This window comes from Taeniopygia guttata, chromosome 19, assembly GCF_048771995.1.
Source record: "Taeniopygia guttata chromosome 19, bTaeGut7.mat, whole genome shotgun sequence".
NCBI classification, from domain to species: domain Eukaryota; kingdom Metazoa; phylum Chordata; class Aves; order Passeriformes; family Estrildidae; genus Taeniopygia; species Taeniopygia guttata.
The window spans coordinates 7,646,911-7,669,369 of record NC_133044.1 but is presented as its reverse complement, the minus strand read 5'-3'; the positions used below and the strand labels follow the sequence as shown (position 1 = coordinate 7,669,369).

The 22,459-nt window shown below is 45.1% G+C and overlaps 1 protein-coding gene across 6 annotated transcripts in view; it reads right to left on the bottom strand.

Annotated features, from left to right (window-relative positions):
* The window catches only part of CLIP2 (CAP-Gly domain containing linker protein 2), an 86,993-nt gene that overhangs the window by 39,710 nt on the left and 24,824 nt on the right, over positions 1-22,459 (bottom strand). For all 6 annotated transcript variants that reach the window (XM_072916844.1, XM_012568739.5, XM_002191948.6 and 3 more), the window contains exon 2: positions 19,437-19,655. In XM_072916844.1, coding sequence (XP_072772945.1) covers positions 19,437-19,548 — 112 coding nt within the window. In that variant the 5' untranslated portion in view covers positions 19,549-19,655. The remainder of the gene's footprint in view (positions 1-19,436; positions 19,656-22,459) is intronic.

The window sequence follows — 22,459 nt, the reverse complement described above, 5'->3', positions numbered from 1 at the left end:
AACAAAATGGCCCCATGCCTTCATCCCCTTTACAACACCTCAGCTCCCTCACAGCCTCAGTGTGTGGATAAGCTCAAAAGCACAGGAGTGGTGGTAAGTGCTTAAAAACCAAAGGGAGCCCAATGAACTGCTGCTTTGCAGGAAGAAGCCAAAGTCATCCTTTTACCCAAAAAAAAAAATTAAAAAAAAAATTTCTTTTAAATGTGAGGCACTGATGTTTTAGTACTTGGTACTATGAGAACCCCATTGTGTGTCCCACTAACAGCTCCTGTGGAATCACACAGTGGCCTCCACAAATTCCCCATTTTTCCCAGCTGCTGCTGTGCCCTTTGCTGGAGCAAATGCAGCAGCAAGCAGACACCTGGGGTATGTTCAATATCAACAGCATCTCTTTAAACAGGAAGCATCTACAAACCTTCATGCACAGCCCTGTAGGGTCACACAATGTGCATGGAACTCAATAACCTGCCAATAAAGAATATCCTTTTTCCAGCATCAACCTTCCAGCAATTCTCTGCTGCCTGGGGAAGGAAAACTGCAGGTGATGCTGGTATTCACTACTCTGCTCACACTCTCCAGGAGAATCTTGATTGGCCAAATTCTCCATAATACAAAAGAGGACCCTTAAACATGTGACAGCTGCATGAATGGGAACAGAGTCAACAGCAAATGAGACAGCAGTGACCCAACTCTCGCTGACCCCATTGCCAAACCCTATCACCATCTTTGGGCTTTCAGCCCAGGCAACAAATGACAAGGACATGTGAACTTCATTAAAACTCTGAGGGTGAAAGGAAGAAGTTGAGTAAAGCCTTGAAAGAAATAACAACAGAAACTGAGGAAATAAGCTTGCAAAATAAGATCCAGCTAGTCACATACCATGGACCTTCAGCCATCTTCAGCTCTCATTAGCCCTGAGGTGCCAAGTGTGGTTCTCCCACAAGCTGGTGTAGGGGGTGTTTGCAGGAGGCTTGGTCCCACATACCCTGTGCTCAGTGAAAACTCCCTGGACTCTTCACCCCGACTTTCAGCTGAAGTTTCTGGGTGCCACCAACTAGAAAACTCTAAAGCACAGCCAGGAAAAAATTTTATTTGCTAGCAGGGAAGGCTGGCAGAGGACACCCTGAGCAGCTGCAGAGACAAGCTAAACTTGAGTGCTTATGTGTAATGAACTGTGAAACTTGTTCAGCCTCAGCCATCACTGCGGCTCAGTCCCCAACACTTCTACAGCTCTTTCACAAGTAATGGGCCTGACAGATCAGGCTCAGCTCCTGGAAAGAGTGAAAAACATAAAAGCTCTCAAAGCAAGATACTTGAAAGCTTTGTTAGAGGTCTAGCAAAGAAGAAAGAAAAGAGCACCAGGGCAACAGCATGAAGAACTTAGTTTCTGCTAAATCATGTGTATTATAAGGGATCAATTTTGACACTTGGGTTCTTATTAGAATCCAGAGTCAACACTTGACAAATTTCTATGGCCACCAGTTTGGGGCCCCTGGAAGCAGCACCTCTGCCTGGTCTGGACCTCACCTGAACAAGAAGAGAGCAGCAATTAAGGTGTGGTTGTACAAACTCCTCTCACAAACAGAAGTATCTCCAACCAGCTCACTGGGCTCAGCGGGCTGGGGCTGGAACAGCTCTTGAGAAGATCAGCCAAAAGGGACATGCACAGCATAACACATGGGGAATGTTCAGGAAAATCCCAAGATGGGCACAGGAAGGACAGTAAATACTGTCCCCAGCTGTGTGAATACACCAGCTAAAAGTGTTGGTGGCAAAAGAGACCATGGAGCTCCCAGCAGAGCTCAGTCAGCTCCCAGGGAGAGCCTTTTCCTGCCTTCTTGATGATCCCTCATGGGATCATCAAGAAGTTTTGGGGGCTTTTGGGCAAATTTCTGGCATTTAAGCTTGTGTCACTCTCAATTTTGTAGGACAGTACACCAAGATGAGCTCCATCAGATGGACAGCGTTACATCCAAGAACCAGTTTCATCTTAAAAAAATTAAACCCAAAGACTATAAGGATGCTTAGGGCTCTTGATCTTTACAAAAGACTTTAAATAAAAAGAAGTGTGAAGGAAACAGGGCTTCATCCATCTGAACTATAAAAACAATCATAGGCAGAAAATAAAGCCATTATTGTCATTTCAGTGCTTAATAGCACAAGACAGTAAAGCAGTCAGATTAGCAAGTTACATTTTAAGAAAACTCTTAAGTTAAATAACCAAAGCTGGCTACAGGGGTTTTTCACCAACAACATTCTCTGTAGGAGAATAAATTAAATTAGACACACAACTTACACCTTGCTTTCATGCCTGGCAGAGCACCCTAACATACAAAGATTGTGCCACTGCCATGTCTGTGCACATACAACCAATGTGTCAAGAACAGCCAAACTCAACCTACTGTACAGGGAACTGTAAGCACATAAATCTGTGGGGCTCTGCTACTATATTGAGAAGAGATCAAAACTGTTTTTCTAGTCTGACTGAGCCTGAGTTTCAGCATAGTTCCTGATATGAGGTGTTAGTTAATGGTGAAGTTAATGTCACATAAGTTAATGGTCACATTAACTCTCACAAGCACCTCTGCAATGTGCCTGGGATAAGCAAACCCTTCAGCAGCAAAGCTCAAGCAAAGAAAGGCAGGAAGGCTGCCTAAGGCTGAACAAACAATGCAGCAGGATTTAAAATTGCATTTAGACTCACCATATTTCACTGCAAGAGCAAACACCTTCAAAATTTACTTGGACCAGCAAAAAAAATAAAGAACAGTTCATTGGATTCCTGATGCAACACTCTCTTCCCCCAAAAGCCAAAATTTTAGTGGAACTTTACACACCCTTGTTCATTTTAGGTGCCTGTCTGATAAGCAGGTGTGCTGAACTACAGTAATTGCATCTCAGGGAAACAATCTCATTCCAGGCTCCTGAGCAGTGCAGGCAGAAACATCATTATTTTTGAGCATGAGGTGAATTATTCAAAAGTACAGGATGTAAATAAGGAACTGCCTGAAGCTTCACCTTGTTTATTATGGCCACAGTGTAGAAACTTGTGTTTTACATGGCTTTCATTACCCACATATGAAATAATAACCACTGAGCAGTTAATGGGCTTTGGTGCAGCAGCTTTTCAAAGAAGCCAAGAGTAACCATGAGCAAGTTGAACTCATTTCTCTTGGGTTTTACTAACCTGCTAACTAAGCTCTGATCCTCCCAGGTAGGTATCTGGTCACCAGCCTTTCAGAAGGCAAATGGTAGCAATGAATAACTTGACTTCAATCCCATGAGTATCTTAGGATAGCCCAAAAGTGAGAGCAGCTGATGGCACTGCTCTCAGAGACCTGACATCTTCATTGCCACTCTCCAAGTATCTCTGACAGCCGAAGGGGAAGTCACCCAAGAGGATTGCCATGAAAGATTTCTGAGCTTTTGCAGCCTACAAGCACCTCAGGAGTTGGTCTATTGGTCTGTGTCACTTGGATTTGCTGTTTGGAAGAAGAAAAGTCTTCTTGTTCTACTCAGACTCCCCAGATAAATGCCAACATGTTCTAAAAAATTTGCTAAGAAAAAAGTTCCAAGAAACAGCAAACCAAGGGTACAGATCTCAGGTATGAAACTGAGAAGAGTTACACAAGGGAAACACATCCAACAGAACAAACTGGGTACTTTCTACTCCAACCCTGCCAGTACTTGCTGATGCCAACCAAGAAGTCACAGGAACTCTCTGAAGGTCACTACTCAGCCTCTAACTCAGCAGCTCACCTGAAAACCAGCAACGAGGAAGGCTCTTCCTGCTTGATCCAAGAGGATCTCCCTGTGCTGCTCTGTCCAGAACAGACCTCACTTGCTAGTCAGGACTTCAACAGCAGCAGCTGCCTTCCTCCTCTCGCTGGGACCAGGCTCCAAGACACACCAAGCAGCGAGCAGGATCTCCTCCACTCAGGCTTTCCAACTTTACAACCCTATTGTGTTCATTAGCTGGCTCATTATTTTCGGATTAAATGGGCTTCCTGTAGGTCACAGCTTCCAGGGCTGAGCAACAACTTGTGAACCAAAGTCACACAGAGCATCCACTAAATGCACATCTTATCCAGCTCCAAATCTCTGCTTTCCCTTTGCCCTTCACAAAGCCTACACATTAGCCACCACCATGGCAAGCCTGGTGCTTAGAGCTCTTTCTGTAAACTCATCCCACCAGTTTTAGGGACCCACACCAACAAGGCATCAGTACTTCACGAGCCAAATTCCTACCAGCCAAGAGCTGGAGAGGTTAAAAGTTTAACTGAAGTTTCAGCCTGTTCACAGGGTTCTTGTTACCGTGTCAATGAAAGCCATGTGTCCAAAATCCCTTCAAGCACAAAGGCTTCTGCAAAAAGGTCATGGATTCTTCCAGCCCTTGGAAACTGCTGTAGGAAGGAGTGAAGAGAAGCTTTGTATAGTACAGAAGCAAGAAATCCCTCCTCAAGAAAGCTCTGGAAACCAAAATGGGAGGAAGAGAGCACTTGCTCTGCAGCACCAGCAGGAATAGCTTTCCCTGCAGGATGCTAAATGCTCAGCCTTGTGCTACCTTTAATTCACATCCACTGAACCCACCCATCCCCTCACTCCCTCCACATCCTTCGACCTCCCACAGCACTCCAGTTGCTCATTTCTTAACACCAGGCAACTGAAACAAAGGGGAAAGGAAACTTGTACCTAAAGGGGAGGAGGGAGAGGAAGGGAAGAGCAGTTCAGCGTGAGAAGCGGCGCTCAGTGAGCGTTGCCCGTGTATTTCCTACTCCCTGCAGAACCCTTTTGTGGTCTGACTGCTCCCAAGACACATGCCAGGCACCACAACTGCCAAAGGACTCAGAAATGCAACAGCCTGTTGTGTTGCCATGGGAATCAGGAGACAAGCAGTTAATTGACGAAATGGAGGCACACAAGATTTAAAAGAAAGAGGAAAGAAAAAACAACAACAGCAACAAAACCCAAAAACCTAATAACAAAAAAACCAACACAAAACCACACACACACAAAAAAACCCCAACCAACCCAAAAAAAACCCCAACAAAACAACAACAAAGAAAAAACCCTAAAACCACAACCATACAAAAAAAAAAAAAAAAGAAGAAAGATTCCAGAGTAGTGTCTTGTGTCACGGAGGAGGGAGAAATGAGCACAAACATTACATTTACAGAAAAGCTTTACCATGGCCCTACAAGAAGCCTTTTTCCTTTTCTATTTTAATTTTCAGAGGTTTTTACCCTCAAACATCACCACATCACAAGCCAGCCTGTCATGCAGCAGAATTGCCCGCCCAGTCCCAGCTGTGTTCCCTCTCCATGGTAATCAATAAACTTCTCATCCACTCCCAAGCAACAAAAGGTGCCCCAGCCTGGCAGAGCTGCCGCTGGCACGAGACTGAAGACACTTCCCCCTCATTTCACTGGCCCCTGCTGTAGATGCCACTGACCTGTGATGGGGCAGCAGGCTGTGCAGTCTGTGAGCATCTCAAAGTGCAGCCTTGCAACCAGACTGGCCAAAAAAACTTTTGGTACCAGCTCTGCTCCTCCCAGCCCGGGCAAGACTTCAGGCCAGTCCTGAGACCAGGGGACTGTAACGCCCATTTGAAGCCAAGATTTTGTCAGCTGGAAAACCCACAGGGATGCCAGCTCAAAGGAATAAGGTCTGGTTTTACTGCCACAGGGATTATGCAAGAGCCTTAGAGCACTAGAGCAGCCTGGCTCACTGCTTGGTTCCATGCTCAGATGATGAGGTGAGGGTGACAGTCAGACACTGTCCCTGCACCAAACATCTGTGGTGGATGATAATACCCCATCCAACAGCCCACCACCCTGCACTGTGAGCTGGGGGACAGCCTGGTCTTGTCCTTACAGCCACATCCCTGTCAGCTCCTGGTGCAGTGGTTTTTACTCATCTATTTACACTGCAGTTACTATGAGCTTCTCTGGGTCTGCAATGCCATTTCATCTCCAAGCATAACACTGCAGAACCTCACTGACGGAGGACAGAGCTCATCAGAGCTTCCCCTCAGAGGAGGACAGTGCAGAACATCTGCTCCCTACCACCTACAGCAGCTTATCTACGGGGTAAGAGAGGATGCACAACCTGCTGCACCTCCAGGAGCTGCCACCTGTGCAGAGGGGACAGGGATTCTTCCCTTGGCAGCATCAGCAGCAGCCACACAGGCACAGACTCCTGTGCCTGCTGCCTCCACAGCTCTCACTGATGGTGAGGCCTTGCCACGTGGAATTTCTAGGTCACCACATGGGGATTTGAGCTTCTCAAAGCAACCTGGATTACATAAACATGATGCTGTCAGCAACCAGGTGAAAGCCAGCCCATTGCAACATCAAAATTTAAATTATTGAGCACAGCAATGAAGCAGCTGTTTTCTGCAGGATTTATCACAGCCCTTTCAAACTGCAGGATGAGGCAGAAACAGAGAGGGAAGGGGTACCTGTGAGGAAAAGCAATACTTTGCAGACAATAGCTAACTGCCTGGCAGCACACTGTGGGAGGAAGGAGCCCCAGAGATTTATGGCTGACTTGGAAACAACAGCTGAAAGCTCTGCAAGTTCAAAGCTGAAAAGTTGGGGCTGTGATCTGGCACAGAGGCAAGCTCTGCATCTGGCACCCTGAAAATCTACTGCCCTGCTGCTCCCAGGAATAACCCCAATGGCAAGGATATTAAAATCTGACACAACTTCAGCATCCCTGTGTTTAGCTCCTTTGAAGAGAGGAGGCATAACCCAAAAATAAAACTGCAATGAGGAGGAAGACAGTAAGAATGAGAATTATGAATGAGAAGCAAAACCGAGTAAGGATCACTGCAAAGATGTCTTGCACTGAATGGAAGGAGATGCCCATTGAGACAAATACTTGCCTCCAAAGAGGCAGCTGGGAAGGGCAGTGAGCCTCACACACATCCCAAACAAAGGCTTTCTTATAAAGGTCTCATTCAAGATGCTGACTGGCACAAAATCTGCTCTGCCACAGGCGAGACACACATTCTTGGTGCCTGCTAGAGATGGGAGGGATGAAGGAGCTGGGGGGTTACCAGCTATGCTAGATCAAATCCACTATAATTCTGAAAAGAAACAAACAGCAAAGCTATATATTTATGCGTGAGGATTTAAAGTTTGGGGTTTTTTTCAAATAAACAACAGTATTCAATAAAATCTGCAAAGCAGATTGGCTTTGGCAGTACAAGGGAGGAAAGTGACTAGTAGAAAACGCACAAGGTTTCTTTCGCTGAGGGATAATTACCTTGCAGCCTATAGATGGATCTATTAATCTCAAAATTGCAGTCTTAATTTTTATGTAATTATTATTTTTAAAACCACATTCTTTCAACATTCACTTTTCAATACTCCATTTAACATTTTTCAGCCTTAAAACATATATATATCATACCTCTGGAGAAGCACTCTGTTTTCACTAAAAATAATGAAAACAAAAATCCCACAACATCTTTGCAAATTTAACAAAGATTGGAGCACCCATATCTTCTTCCTCATCTCTAGAAATAACATATAGGCACATTTGCAAAACTAGAATTTCATAAACACCGGGTTAGTATGTTAAAGTAACACAGGGTGTATTACAAAATAACAGTCTTCATTCTTCCTTAAATAAACAATAACATCACTTCAACTAGAGAAGCATTACTCACTTTACTCACCATAACTTATTCTGACAAGAAAATATAGTTTTCTCTTCAAGCAAGCCCTTAGCTCTAAAGTCTCACCAGGTTTTGTCCCACTAGCCCCATAGCCAAACTGGGTTACGTCACATTGTGAGTAATGAGAGACTTAAGGGCAGAAAGGAGCATTAGAAAGCAGCCCAGGGTAACCTGTGGGATGGCCCCGAGAGCAAAAACACCTCTGGGGAGGGGATACTCACAAGAAAAACTCCTGCCTGCACGGGAGCTTCCTTCCAGCAGCCCGAGAGAACGCCCAGCTCCCGCTCGCACGCGTCCCCGCTGCGGAGCTGCAGTCACACCATGCTCATCTCTCCATGAAACAGCACAAAGCTGATCTCTTGGAGTCTTTTCTTTTCAAAGAAGCATGGAGAAGCTCGAGGAGCTCAGCCTGAAGCCCATGCCCACAAACCCCAGCACACACACACACACAGCTGTGCGAATCTGGAAGGCACAAGTGTCGTTTGGGGCTGCTGTGATGGAAGTGAAGACAGCTGCTCTCAGAGCTGAGCCAATGGCAAAAAGAAAGAAAAGGAGGCAGACACAGGTCTTTAATAAGACATTTATAAACTATTTCCCAGGCAGAACACTGACGCTAGCACAGAGAGAGCAACAGTCTTGGGACTGTTCTGAACTGGAGAAATTGATCGTGAGCACCAAACACTGTAAAGAGCAGCCAAGTAAAGCATAGTGCTGTCCCCCCAACAGAAGAACTAATTGACCAGCAAATTTTGAAATTTCACAGCCTTTTTATATATTGGAATTTTGCTCAGGCATCATTTCCACACAAAACCCACTTGGATGGACTCTGGGACCATTCCTCCAGCAGCAACTGAGATGAGCAGCCAAGCAGTACATTGCTCAAGCAGGTGCACACAGAAAGGCCACTGACTTAAGTCATTCAGAAATGACAGCATTAACTCAGTCCCAATCAAACGGAGAACAGAAGGCACCAAAAAAAGAGCCTGGTTTTGGCTGGGAGGCAGTTATTACTTCCTGATCAGACTGGAGCCAGTTTAGGGGATCCCAGCAGCTCCCTGTAGTGGGAACAAGATGCAGGAGAACTTGCTCTGTGTGCATAACTCAGGGTGTTCACTCGTAAGACAGAACCTGAGCAGCCATGCACAAGCAGATTGACAGTACCTCTAACAGTCCATGGGAAAGAAAAGTTAAATGACAAGAAACAGTCTAGTTTGACTCCAGCTTTGGCACAGACTGCCTGTGGGCACAGTATTTTCTCCAGCTATGGAACAAGCATTAACAGCTGTGGTATATCCTCAGAGTGCTCAGTGATCTGGTTACCCCAGCCAGGCCAGATTAGCTGGAGTGCAGAGCAGTGTTCCCCCTGGTGTGACAGGCGATGGGCTGTGCCATTCATACCTGTGCTCCCACTGCAGAGGCCCACAGTGCCCCAGCTCGGGCTTAAAGCATCCTTTATTTGGTACATTTGTGCAAATGGAAGCTCAGGCAGCGAGTGCTCTGCTGGCACCATGGAATCTCCCCATGGTAAGGGCAAGACAGCACAGCAGTAAGATCTTCCTCACTCCTCTTCTCTTGACAGATAACCACCTCTCATTTCTACCTGCTGAATCTCAGAAATGTTTCTTTGCTTCAGCCACAAGCTTTTCTCTGACTTTCTAATTGTCCTTTGCTTCCCTCTGGCAGGAGTTGGGATAATCTTCACAGCAACTGCTCCTCACAAGAGGTGCCAGCCTGCAGCCACAAAAGGCAATTCCTCATGCCCTGTCTGCAGCTACTCTTGAGGGGAGTAGAAAAACTTAACACCTGACATATAAGAATGAGGGAGGATGCTTTGTTAGCTCCTTATCTACATGCTGGGAGGCTGGTTTTCAGTGTGACCAGCTGTGCTGAGAAACAGCAGTTTGAACCACTGGTGTGCTACCAGCAGACAGACAAGCACCAGGCTTTGTCCCCTGTAGTTTTTCCCCCTCCTGAGTAGAAACATGGCATCAGTACAATTGCACCATCTCTGAGTCATCCATCTGAAATAGGGAGATTCCAGGGGGAATCTGCAGCACCCCAGGATCCCAGAGGAACTATAGCAGTGGTAAAAATGACCACCTCATAACTGCCAAGCAAACTTGGGCACAATCCTGGGGCTAAACACAGCTTGGATTCATCACTCCTCCAGCCATACATCCATGCACAGAGCAGGCTGCACAGCACACAATGGACTGATTGTGCCCAGCCCCACGCTACACAGAATGCAGAGTGTGCAGGGCTGGCTTTGCTTTGCCTAATCTAATAAAAGGAGATTTGAGAGCAGATTAACACTGAGTCATCTACTTCATTCCAAATACCTGGCTTAAACAGCTAAGTATCCAATTCAAAAGGCAATGAGCTGTACATGAACAGGCATCATTTAGTCACCTATTTGCAGTGGATGTCTTTTATTATTTTTTTTTTTTTGAAAGTAAACATGACCATGATCCAGATCTGATCCTAAAATACATGAGCTATGATACAAACACTGATCCCCACAGCAAGAGTTCTCAAACCCAACAGATCTAAGCCTCAGTGACCATCAGAAATGGTATCTTACACCATTCCAGGAGTGGTGGAGGGGAAATTGATGATGTGAAGTGAGAGATGACAGATAAAGCTTGGGAGTTGACAAGTTGAGCTGCACTGAAGACTGAGCACAGGGCCCCACTGGGCACACACTATGCTCCCATTCCCAGTACACCTCACTAGTATGGTGCACACCTCCCTCACGTGTGGACTATGACTCTCTCTCATGCCACTTCTTCATCATTTTATCAGATTATCAGTTTTAGGCTTTCATCTTCTGAACACCCAGCCAGGACAGAGTCAGCCACTGAGGATGATACCCCCAAGCCCTTTTGAGGGTTCAGAATTTTCTCAACATCATACCATCTTCACCTGAAATTCTTCTGTTCAAATCTCCATCAAACCCTTCTGATTTCTGGAAAGATTTTTTTTTTTTTTTCCCTGAGCAAATACCTCCAAGTAAAATATTCTGTAGAAAGTATTTCTGTGAAATAAGTTATACAGCAATACAAAGGGCTCCTATTGTCTTCAGGGACATGAATCCTACAGAACTGTGCAGATTTAATTGTGAAATAAGACAAGCATGTGCAGGACAGAAGGTTACCCTATAGCTCAATGACTGCTCACCCTCAGCCAAATTCCAAAGGCACTGATGTTTACAGACACAACACTTCAGTCAGTGGAAAGGATGAGATGAAGAGGCATGAGGGAGGGAAGCTGCTGCTCCTGTGCCAGGACTGGGAGGACAAAAAGTCAGAAAAATCTGCTGGCCAAGATGATTTCTGCTTTCACCTCTGACTTACAGGATGGCATGGGCAAGACCTACTTCTTTAAGTTGTCTTTTGTGCAAAACATGGGTAATACTTGCAATAATTTGTCACAGGCTTCAAGCCTTACAGAAGGTGATGGGGCATTCAGAGTCTTGAAAAGAGAGGTTTCATGTGTGCATAGGAGGTTTATTAATTACAGAAAGTGAGAATGACTTACAGCTCCTGCTTGGTAGGAATTCCTCAAGCAGACTGGGAACAGTCCTGCAGCAGAGTTAACTCCTGCATAACACTGCCCTACAACTGGAGCACTGGCACTGCACTACCTCACACAAATTAACTCCTGAACCTTGGTGCAGCTTCAGCTTTTAAGAGGCACTCATGGCTAAGTTCATCACTGCCTTCCTCTGAGACCATTTAAAAGTTCCCAATCGCAGACATTTCCTTTCTCACAAAGAATTCTGCAAACACATGCATGGAGTGAAGCGCTCTGCTGCATCCTCTGGACCACAGTCCAGGTGCAGCACACAGGACACACATTTACTGTGCTGGAAAACAGCACTGCCAAACACATTTTGTAGCAGAGAGAGCAGAACTGTGTTTTGAATAGAGCTGCTGAAGTCACAGACAGCTAAATTTTGACAACTCTTCTTATTTCAGAGTGAGTGTTGTGATAACCAGTGTTTTCCTACAGTTCTCACTTCTGCATAAAAACCAGTTTCTCTCTTTTATGGGAACAGGATATTAATTTACTTACTAGCATCTTCATTAAAAAGTAATATCCTACTGAACTTAAAATAAATAGAGAATAATATTTGTATTCTAAACGTTTTAAGGCTTTTGTGGATTTCAAGTCACCTTCCTTGCTTGCAAGGAAGATGCTCACATGCAGGGTCAGTGTGTGATGGTTAATTCCAACCTATGGCAAATATTATATACCAACAATCTGATGCCACTTTAATTCTGCAGACTCTCATCCCAAATCCATCTATGCCAAAGGGAATCTTTCCTTTCATTTCAATGAATACTGGCTCAGGCCTTTAATGATTAATCTGCTCTAGCTGGATTAGAGCAATTGTTGGAGGCAGAACATGCAGGAGCAGATCCCTCCTGCATCCCTACTCTGATGGGCCTAAGCACAACCACAGTGATGCTACTGCAGACTTACCCCAGCCCAGCTGAACAGGATCCAGTTCATTATATTCCAGCCTCCATAAGCTGAACATCTGTGGGAAGCAGATTTTCTTTCCCTGCTGCTCTGTGAAGAGCTACAGACAGAGAGAGCAGGAGGGTGTCTGACCTCCATATGTCTTTGGTGTGTGCCTCATCCACAATGAATGAGCTGAATATTAAGGATTAACTGCATCAAATCCTTCTAAGAGCATCTAATCATTAAGACAATTAAAATCAGACTCACAGTTATCTCTATGTTACCTGTAAAGCTGATAAAACTAAGATTGATTCAATGCCATTTTATATTTCTTGGAATGCACTGAATCACTTCTTGGGAGAGGAAAGCCACCAAAGGTATTTCTTCCCTTTAGGAGGGGAACCAGCAAGGGTGGAAGAATCACCCCCTTCAAAAACCCCAGTAGAAAAGGTATTTCAGAGTGCAGCATGGCAGGCAGAGCAGCTCAGGAAAGGTATGTATGAGCTGAATACAAGCCCTGTGCAAAGAGTCCAGTGGTTGGTCCACAACCAAACCAGAAGACTTTGGCATAGGATATGCCATGAGGATGAGAACAAATATGCCAGGTCTCATGAGTGACTGGATTTGTGTGGAGGGACATAACCTCCCCACAGGGCACTTCAGCCAAGCCCCCAGCAGTGATGAGGGGACACACTCAGGCTCCAATGATCCCCCAGCAGAGCTGCTCCCATGGTTGCTGCACTTCCCACTCCTCAGCTGTACCTCACCCTGGATCAGCAAAACAGCAACTCTCATTTGCAGTTTTTCCTCTTCAGCCCCTAAAAACAATCTGGTTTTCTTTCAGATACCTGTCAACTCCTTGACCAGGTGACTGCCTGTGCAGACCTGGATCCTGCAGCTCTGGCTGCCAATGGAGTGCTGACCTGCTGCCACTGCAACAGAGGCATTTGATCCTCAAACACCTGCCTGGCACCTCGACCTCCTCATTCCCCAGGGAACTGAAGACACTGTGTACACAGAGCCATTAACATAAAGCAAGAGCTAATCAGACTTCACCACCACCAGTGACACGTTTCCAGCAGCATCACTAATCCCGGGCTTGCAGGATGGATTTAATTGAGGACAGCACTCAGATGGGAGCTGACAATACTGATCACTCCATGAGGCCTGATGCAAAACAGCAAAACCAAATGTTTGTTAGATAAAATAGCAGCCTCTGGCCCCGTGATGTGGGGTCTTCTCTCTCAATTCACCAGCACACAACACCCCAAGTTAATATTACTCAAGAGGCATGAAGCCTTTGAGCAGACACGAATTAGGTCCCAGTGTCTGTGCCAGTCAATCAGCTGCTCTGGACATTACAATCCTATTTATTTTGTTGCAGGTAACACAGTGGTTTAGTGTCTTTAATATTTATTTGGGAATTAGAATTAATACAAAATTGATACAAAAATTAGAGCGTCTCAGCAGTTTCTTGCAGCTTAAAAAAAAAACAAACTGTGTTAAAACACCACCAAACCATCAATAATTACCAGAGAACCACTTCCCCAAGTTCTCTCTTAATACTGAGGCATATATTCTCCAGGAAGGACACCATCCCTCCCTCTGTTTTTTACCATAGAAAATTCTAGAAGCAAAAGAATTTGCTTCTTACTGCTATGCATCGAGCCAATTTAACTTAAAAAACATGCTGAGAAACTCGAGGGGCAAACAACTGATTTCCAAGTTAATTTACCAAGATGCTGCTGTTAACACTGTGGCAGGTAAATAAAAAGGAATGAAGATTTTCCATTGGGAAAGGCAAGAGCAAGGTGGTAAATGCACAATTGGTGGTGAGATTGAGGGTCCTCCAGCAGAACTGAGGCAGGTACAGATCAAAAGAGACCTGGCCACAGAATTGCTGAGTCTCACACTAGAAGCAGCCCCCAGCACATAACTTTTTAAAAAATATTTCTTTTCTAGAAATGTGATTAACTCCCTCATGCAAATTCAGCCCCAGGACACAGCAGTAACTGTCCCTCAGCAGGAACCAGCCCCAGCCCATCAGTGCCCAAATCCCAAATGCAACTGAGTAGGACCCAATACCCAGCTCAGGCTTATCAAACCCTCATTACAGCATATTTCAGTTTAATTACCCTATGGAACCAGTCATCCCATTCTCTTTAATGGTCCTGGGAATGTTCCAGTCTGCTTCACTCTTATTTTTTAGTGAACAAAGGTAACACACAGTGTTTGCAGAAGCAGACACTATGCCAACAGTATTAGCCTTGTGCATTTATTCTTCATGAAAAATAATGCATGCACACTTATATGAAAACAAGAAGGCATTGCCAGGCTCCCAGCAATATGCTTTATAGTTTAGCTCTCAAAGCACAGTATTTGGCAATAAAACTAGGTAACTGCTGAAAAACATTTCTGATATTGTTAGCATGCCTAAATATGAAATTCTTGTGGCAGATACTTGCACTTGCCCATTCAGAAAGACAGGATCCATCTGTAAAACCCAAGGTCTATGCTGGATCCTGACTGGATGCTGAAGTCTCACAGAAAACTTAATAAGTTTGGGCTTTTTTTGCCTCCAGCACTGAAGTCTCAGTGTTGCCCAGCTCCATCTGCAAATATAAATATTTCTTTTGTCCTCTATCTTTTGCTAGATTTTTTTAATTGAACAAGAGATTTATGAACTATAAACAAACACTGGAGCCAGCTGACAGCCAAATGAAGTATGAAAGGCAAATTTCTCCTCCAACCACATTACTCTAACACTGCTCTGAGCAGACAAAACCCACTCTGAAATGTGAATGCTTCTCTTCCCAGCAGCTTTCACCTGTTCCACCAGCTGGGAGGGCTCTGTGGGCCCATTCATCACAGCTTCCATTCTCTCTCCATCTTGCAAAAGCAGGCTCTTCCATTAGGAGGGTGGGAAAGGAACTGAGGCATATGAGCTTTGTAACAAGAAATCCAAATATTATATTGAGCCCTTTACCCATGACCCACGCTTTTAGCACAGAAACCTCTCTTCAATGTGGGGTCAAGAGCAGTGACTTTCTTCACTTGAAATATGGGAAATAAGCCAAGACATTTGTGGGAAATCCTCTCCTAAGGCAGCTAGAGATGAATTTTCAGTCTGGTTGAGGAAAATAGTTACTGCAAAGCAGCAGAACTTATTTTTTCCATTGTTCCAGCTTTAGAGGAGAGAAGGGAGGAGGATAGCCAGCATGGACATTACTCAGGGCTAATTTCTTCCAGGAGTCCACGTCAGCTGCCCACTGACTTTCAGTGGAAATTGCAATTTCTGTTTTTAAAAAAAAAAAACCCATAACCACAGCAAGTCAGCATACCTAATCCAGACCACCACCACAAAAGCTCTTAAACCTAATGGCTCTGTGACAGCACCAGCTCAGGTGAGGAGACACAACAACTCTCCACTCAGGGGAAGTTCAAAGAGGACACAGGACATTCCATGAGCAGAACTGACTCTGAATAAGTTTTCAGGAAAAATAACTGTGATGCAGCATGTGTGCCAAGCTGGCTCAGTGTGACTGCAGCACGTTTGGTCTCTACAGAAACCTACAGCCATGAATTGTGGAATTCTATAGAAATGCACACACAACATCTCCCATCTGCATCCACCCTTTTTCTGGTACATAAGATGTGAGCTGTCAAGAGTACATGGAAATGTTGAAGAGGAATCTCCATGTCTGAGAAAGGAAGAGAGAAATGAGAGACAGATAAGAGACACTTGACTCTCTACAAAAGAATATGAACAGAACACTGAGGAAAAGAGAAAGCAGAAATCAAAGCAACTTTGTGTATTCCAGAGTAAGAATAAAGGGAAGTACCTCTGCTTGGATAAACTCATGGGAGGGGAAGAGGATCATCTGCAGCTAATGTCTCTGATATATCTTAAGTACAACTGAAGAACAGGCATCTTCTCTTAACATGCAATCTGAAAGATAAAATCCCCTTCTGGGGTTTTTCTGAGCCAGCCCCAAGGTCCCAGAGCCAAGGAACAGACTGGGCATTGCTGCAGTTTAATTCTGTGCTTTGTTAGATTTATGGTTCTTTTCTGCAACTACATTTCAGGATATTTGAGATTTCTATCCTCCACCAAGGTAGCAAATTCACACAGATGAGTGTTGCAGCTCTGTATTTTATAACCCAAACCACTCTGGTTTTCTTCCATCAAGCTCCAGAAAATGCAGGCGTCTCCTTTGGCTTTTCTGGCAAGAGGTGGGTAAGTGCAGAGGCAAGGAGTAAGGCAGGAGCTCAGGGGCATGTAATGAATTTTTGTGGAGTCAGGAAAACCTTGTCAACCTCCCAGGAACCACTTTCAGTGCATACAGGTCATGGAACTCATGGTTTCTCTGCAGGGCTTCTTAAACTCCTCACACAGAGACTCCTTCATACAACTTTAAGACTTCATTTAAAGTCTAGTGGCCCAGATATGATTAATCCAGGAAATGTAATGAAATCCAGCTTCCATGGCCATCTACCACCAGATTCTTTGGATGCAAGCATCCCCAAAATTCACATCAGTGCCTGCTATGGTCAGGGTTTCAGTGATGTGGACACTTGGCTCTGGAATAGAATTAAACCAATTTAACACAAAAAAAGAGTATTTTCTCTTGTAGTTTTCCCCTATTAAAGGCTGAATCCCACAACTGTACTGTGGCTGGGCCCCACAGCCAGCACAGATGCTGCTGCTCTCAGAGAAGGGCACATAGGTAGGTCAGCAGGATTTTGGGATGCACACTTTGCTCACAGATAATCTTTGGAAAGGAGAGGAGCAAGAGGCAGCTGGCCAGACTTTTGGAGAGATCTGCAGGAGGAAGAGCAGGCACAGGCCATGCAGGGACACAGCTCTGGAGCAGGACACTGAGCAAAAAGGTGCCACAGATAACACAGATAACACTGCAGCCCATGCTGGGCTCTTATACACCCAGCCCATGTTGTTTAAGTAACCCCACTGTGCTCTGTTCTCACCTTCCAGGTAGGAATGGCTCCTGCTGGGATTGCTCCAGCAGCTCCACAAGTTCCAAAAGCCTCCTGTGCTGTCCTGAGAGGCAGAGGAGCAGCAGTACATCTGTCACACAGCACCAACCCACCATCACAAGACTTCTCCCCTTCTCCATACCCACTTTTTTCCAGGAATAACACTCAGAACTCCTCAAGCCAAAGGTCAGACTTCATTTGGAGCCACAGAGGGTGCTTGGCTGCACATCCCTTGGTGACAGATGGCTGAACAAGGCACAAAGCAACTCCAGCAAACAGGCACTGCATTCAGCCCAGAGGTTGCCTTGACCCTGCCACTGCCTGACCCTTTCATAGCACAAGACACACATCAACTGTGCCTGCTGAGATGCCACTACAAAGCCTCTGGGGGGAAGAGAGGCCTCAGATCTTTTCCCTCATGTTGATGTTTTTCATGTGATTAAAATCAACCAAAAGCAACTCCATGACATGCTGCAATTATAAATGCAGACCAAAGCACCTTGAGAGAGTCACAACAGGGAGTTACAGAGGCACATCATTGGAGTTCAGGGTCATTCCTCAATCACAGCTGAGGGCATGGAGAAACAAGTGGGAAATTCAGAAATACAGGGTCAGAAGAATAACTTCAAAATACACAGCCAAACCTATCAAACTTTTCCTTTGTCAATTTATGCCTTCCTCCAGGAAACAAATAAAAGGATACTTCAGTATCTTAGAGTTGGGCTCAAAATAAAGAAATCAGGCTTTCTAATATTAAAACCCATTCACACAAAACTGTAATCCAAACATTTGTTAACATCCACACACAGGGCCAAGTCCTCAGCAAGGGAAGAGCATCTCCTTTCCAGTCCCTGCAGTGCTGTATCACACCAGAGGATCTGGAACTCTGCCCATGACCTCAAGCAGTGATTGGCCCCTCAAAAAAGAGGGGCAGATGTGCAAAAAGCCCAGTTAGAGCTGTGGCTTTTACAATACTGTTTGGGGAAAGAATTCACAGTGGCAGAGGTTATACATACACTATTGGTCACTGGCAGAAGAGCTCAGCTGGAAGAATCCATGAGCAAAGCACAGCCCCTGATGTGTAATAAGGGAGCAGAGCCAGTGCCTCAGCAGCAAGTAGAGTCTGTGTGAACATCCTGTCCAGAGGCTGTGCCTTAATCACCATCCCAATGTGCTCAGGCACAACAGGAACCTAAGAGAGGGGTATTTTTTGTTCTGATTAAATAATTAACACTTCTGCATTACTCTGACAAGAGACAGCATTGTCTGGTGACCCTCATTTTGCAGCATTAGTATCCCAGACTAATTTGTCCAAGCATGCTAAAGCAAATTTTGACCAATATTATCCCCTTGATTTAAAACACTGCCTGAAAGGTAAAAAGTTTTCCTGATTCTGCTAAATGTTCTATATTTTGGAGACTGAAACATATAGCAAAGTAACCAGACGTGTAGGAAGTGGCCTGAATTATAAGGACAAGAGGTTGGCAGATCTAAAGAAGCCACCAGTGACCTTCTCAAACAAAAGTGTAATATAGTGAAAGTACAAGTTTTGATAGAATATACATCCTGATGGTTTTCCCCAGAAGCAAGAAGAAAGCCTTTTTTAACAAAGTGAAATGAAAAACACGACATGCAAAACTCCCATCTTGAATATCTACTAAATTACATATAATTTTAAAAACCCACCAGCCAATAAGCCAGAAAAATGAATCCTAAGCAAAACACACCCTCAGCTGCTTTTGAACTGTTAATTATACTGATAGGGCAGTCTGCATAGCTTCTGTATACACTGGATATAGATCAACAAGAGCAAGATGTGTAGGCATGTGATGGTAAGTCATTACTCAAATCTTAGGGCTTCAAATGCTTCTGTTTAAACAAAGGCACTAATTTGACATAAGCAGCACAGGCCAAATCACCTTAAGTGCTCAGTAATTACTCCTACATCCCCACAGGCCAATAGCAATGGCTACAGGGCAGTGTTTAAGGTGATGGGGAGGTTCCCATCTGCCCAGTGTCAGCCCTTCCCCTGTCAGTGTGTGTACAGGTACCTCTGTCAGCCCTAAACATCAGGGGATCCATCTGTCTCCCTCCCACTGCACAACATCCCAGTTCTGTGCATTACTTGGGAGAGGGAGCCCATTTATTCACCCTCTTACACTTGTTTTTGATCCATCAACCCACATACAGGTGGGGAATTTCACATCCCAGGGAACACTGGCTCCACCAGCCCATTGCCTCCATGCCAGGCAATGCCTGGACAGCTCCTGGCCCTGCATGGAGCCTTTACCTTCTTTTGAGCCAGAGGTGGCAGCAGCTGTGGTGGTCCCCGACGCCCGTCCCACGGGGCTGGAGTGCTTCCCAGCCCTGCCTGGGATTTTAAGTCCACTTGGTTTCAGCATGATTCCTCTCCTGGATCTCAGGCTCCTGTGGCCAGGGTCTCAAGAGCTGTCCCAGTGTCACTGCTCAGGCCTCTTGATGGTGCATCTCTTCTTCCATGGTCACACACCTGGGAGAGATGAGCACAAAGAAATCAGATCGAGGATGAGTGGGAGAGCATGGACCAGGCTCCCAAAAAGCAGTGCCCAGCTCTGTCCTTACAGCCCTAGAGGAGTCAGAACCTTTCATTTCTTCTCCTACAAAACAAGGGTGGTCATTTCCCTCATCTCCCATCTTCATGTTACTTTTTTTTTTCATCAGTATCAAAGTCCTAGGCCAAAGGTGAAAATTCCCAGAGCCATTCAACAAGAATTTAAATACAGTTTTGGATTTGAGCAACTGAAATGGTTTTGACTGGTTTTAAATTCTAAAGCCTCAGTTCAGCACCTGCCAAGCCTCTGTTGTGCTGTCAGAACCCTGACAAAAGGCACCACCCTTCATGCACAGCCCTGAGTCCCACCAGCCTTCAGGGCAGCCTCTCCAAACTGGCAGGGAAGGAAGGATGAAGCCAGTGCCTGAGATGGGGCTTTCAGCTCCTTTCCTTAAACACAAATCCAAAAACTATCACAGAAAAAAAGGACATTTGACCCTATGGATTTACAAGAAATTTTGAAAAAAAGAAAAACAAACCACCAAGATTTCATGAAAATTAAACATAACTCTACCAACATCATCAGTGAAGTCACAACCCTTCCTTATGTCATTCCCTTCCCCAGGAGGCAAAAGGCAAATGGAATAAAACCTCCAAATTCCTTGCAAGGATGTTGCATCAACAAGAACAATCTTATGACAAGAAAGGAAAAATAAAGGAAATGACTAAGTTGTGTTTAAAAAAAAAAGCAGTAACATTCCTAATGGATAAAGAAAAATAGTTTAAAAATTGAGCCTATCAGCCAAAAGGAAGCTGAGGCTGGGAGTCAGCAGGCTAGGATGTGGAGGGAAAAAGGAGGCAGCAGAGCAAACCAGGGACAATGCCAACCTAACAGCAAGGAGAGCAATCCAAGGACCAGCCAGAAGCAGCTGGGGACTGCTCGCTGGGCAAAGGAAAGAGGCAGCACCCCTGAGAATCAAAGATTTACAGATGCTGCAAGGAGGGAATTGCAATAACAGGATGGGAAATGATTAAGGCATGAGTAAGGACTTGAACACAGGCTGGGTCAGAGCGAGCAGAGGGCTGGCAGGGCTCCAGGAAAAGCTGCAAGCAGACACAGAGGAGGGAAAACCACAAGGAGAATTCCAAAGCTGTATTCCTGAGGGCTCACAAATATCTAAAACACCAAAGTGCAGTAAGAGTCAGTCATCCTACATCAGCTTAAAGAGACAAAGAAAGGAGGGATCAGCAGAGACATCCTGGGGAGGGAGCCTGAGCAACAAACTGAGGGATCAAGGCTTTTCCCCCATGTGCCCACAAAGGTGTTCAACACCTGGGGGGGATTCAGACACCTGCAGATATCCACCTCACACAGAAGGCAGGGCTGGATGCTCCAATCACAGCAGAAAAAACAGACAAGAGCAAAAAGCTCTTCTTAAGGAAGAGAAAAAAAACAGACTTTCTGCAGCAGAGCTGGTGAGGAACAGCTGTCAGAGCTGCACAGGAGGCTGCAGCTTCCACCTCTGTTCAGCATAAAATAGGGAGAGAAGGACCTGAATCTGGAGGTGAGAAACATTGATCAGCCAGGTTCCCCTTATCAGATGTGGCATCTCCCACCCACTCTATCTCATACCACACATTTGCCCAGGGCTGGCTTTGATTTTGCAGACAAATTTGATTTCTGACTCTTCTGCTGGCAGGTGATGTGCTTTAGCTAAAGATCTCCACCCATCACCTCCAGCCTGAAAGTTTGCCCTCTTCACAACATTACCTTACTCCTGAATTGACTCATTATTTGGTCCTACACTTTGGTTACAAGGTTGATGGTGTACTCAGGATTAAGCAGCCTGGGGCTGCTGGTGCTTCCACACAGCTGGTTGAATTAACCAGGGATGTGAGTAAGATGATAAAAAGACACTGGGGAGGAAAAAACAGCAGTAGGGAAGAATTTAAGTAGGAAAAGGTGACAGAAGAATAAAAGGATTTTACAGTTTTTCAATCTTCTGTTAGAGAGCATCTCTGGATCCTTAACTTTGCAGCCAGAACCATATAAACTTTAGGGAACAGTGAATTTAGTGTATTATTCTATTTTGCTGCTCATCTTCGAGGAAACAGGAACTTCAGTTCATCCTCTCTCCACATCTCATTATCCCTAAAGATCAGCTGTCCACTCCCATCACAGGATATTGTGATTTTCTGCTTCTTTTCAGGACAACTGGATATTTTTACACTGGGGAGAGAAACAACAGGAAGTGTATTCCCACCACATAAATATTTCTGCCAGAAATCTTTACACAAACACATTTGCTTTCAACACACTAATGCTAAACCCAAATGAACTCCACAGGCTGCTAATCGTGCTCCCCTTGGAACAGAGAGATGCTTTTATCCTGAAATATATAACCAGTTCATGGCCACACTCACTGGGGTCACAGATGCAAAAACTTCTCATATGCCACTGGGAGCCACAGCAGGTCCCCTGGCTGGCTGTGCCCACTGCATGCCAGCTTGTGGGGAGGGTCTGATGGGCAAACTCACCTGAAGTGCCACTGGCACAAGCTGCAGGCTGGCCACAGCCCCAACAGCAGCCTCAGCACACCCTGCACATTCACCACCACACAGGGAAATAAGGATGAAGTGGAGTAAATTTTACTATAAATGCAGTTTGTCAGTACTACACAGATAAAAATAAATGTCTGGGATGCTTTTGAAGAAGTCTGTGCGTGCTGCTAGGGACAGATACTCCCCTTCTCTGTCACCAGTTCCTCCCCCACTTCAACACA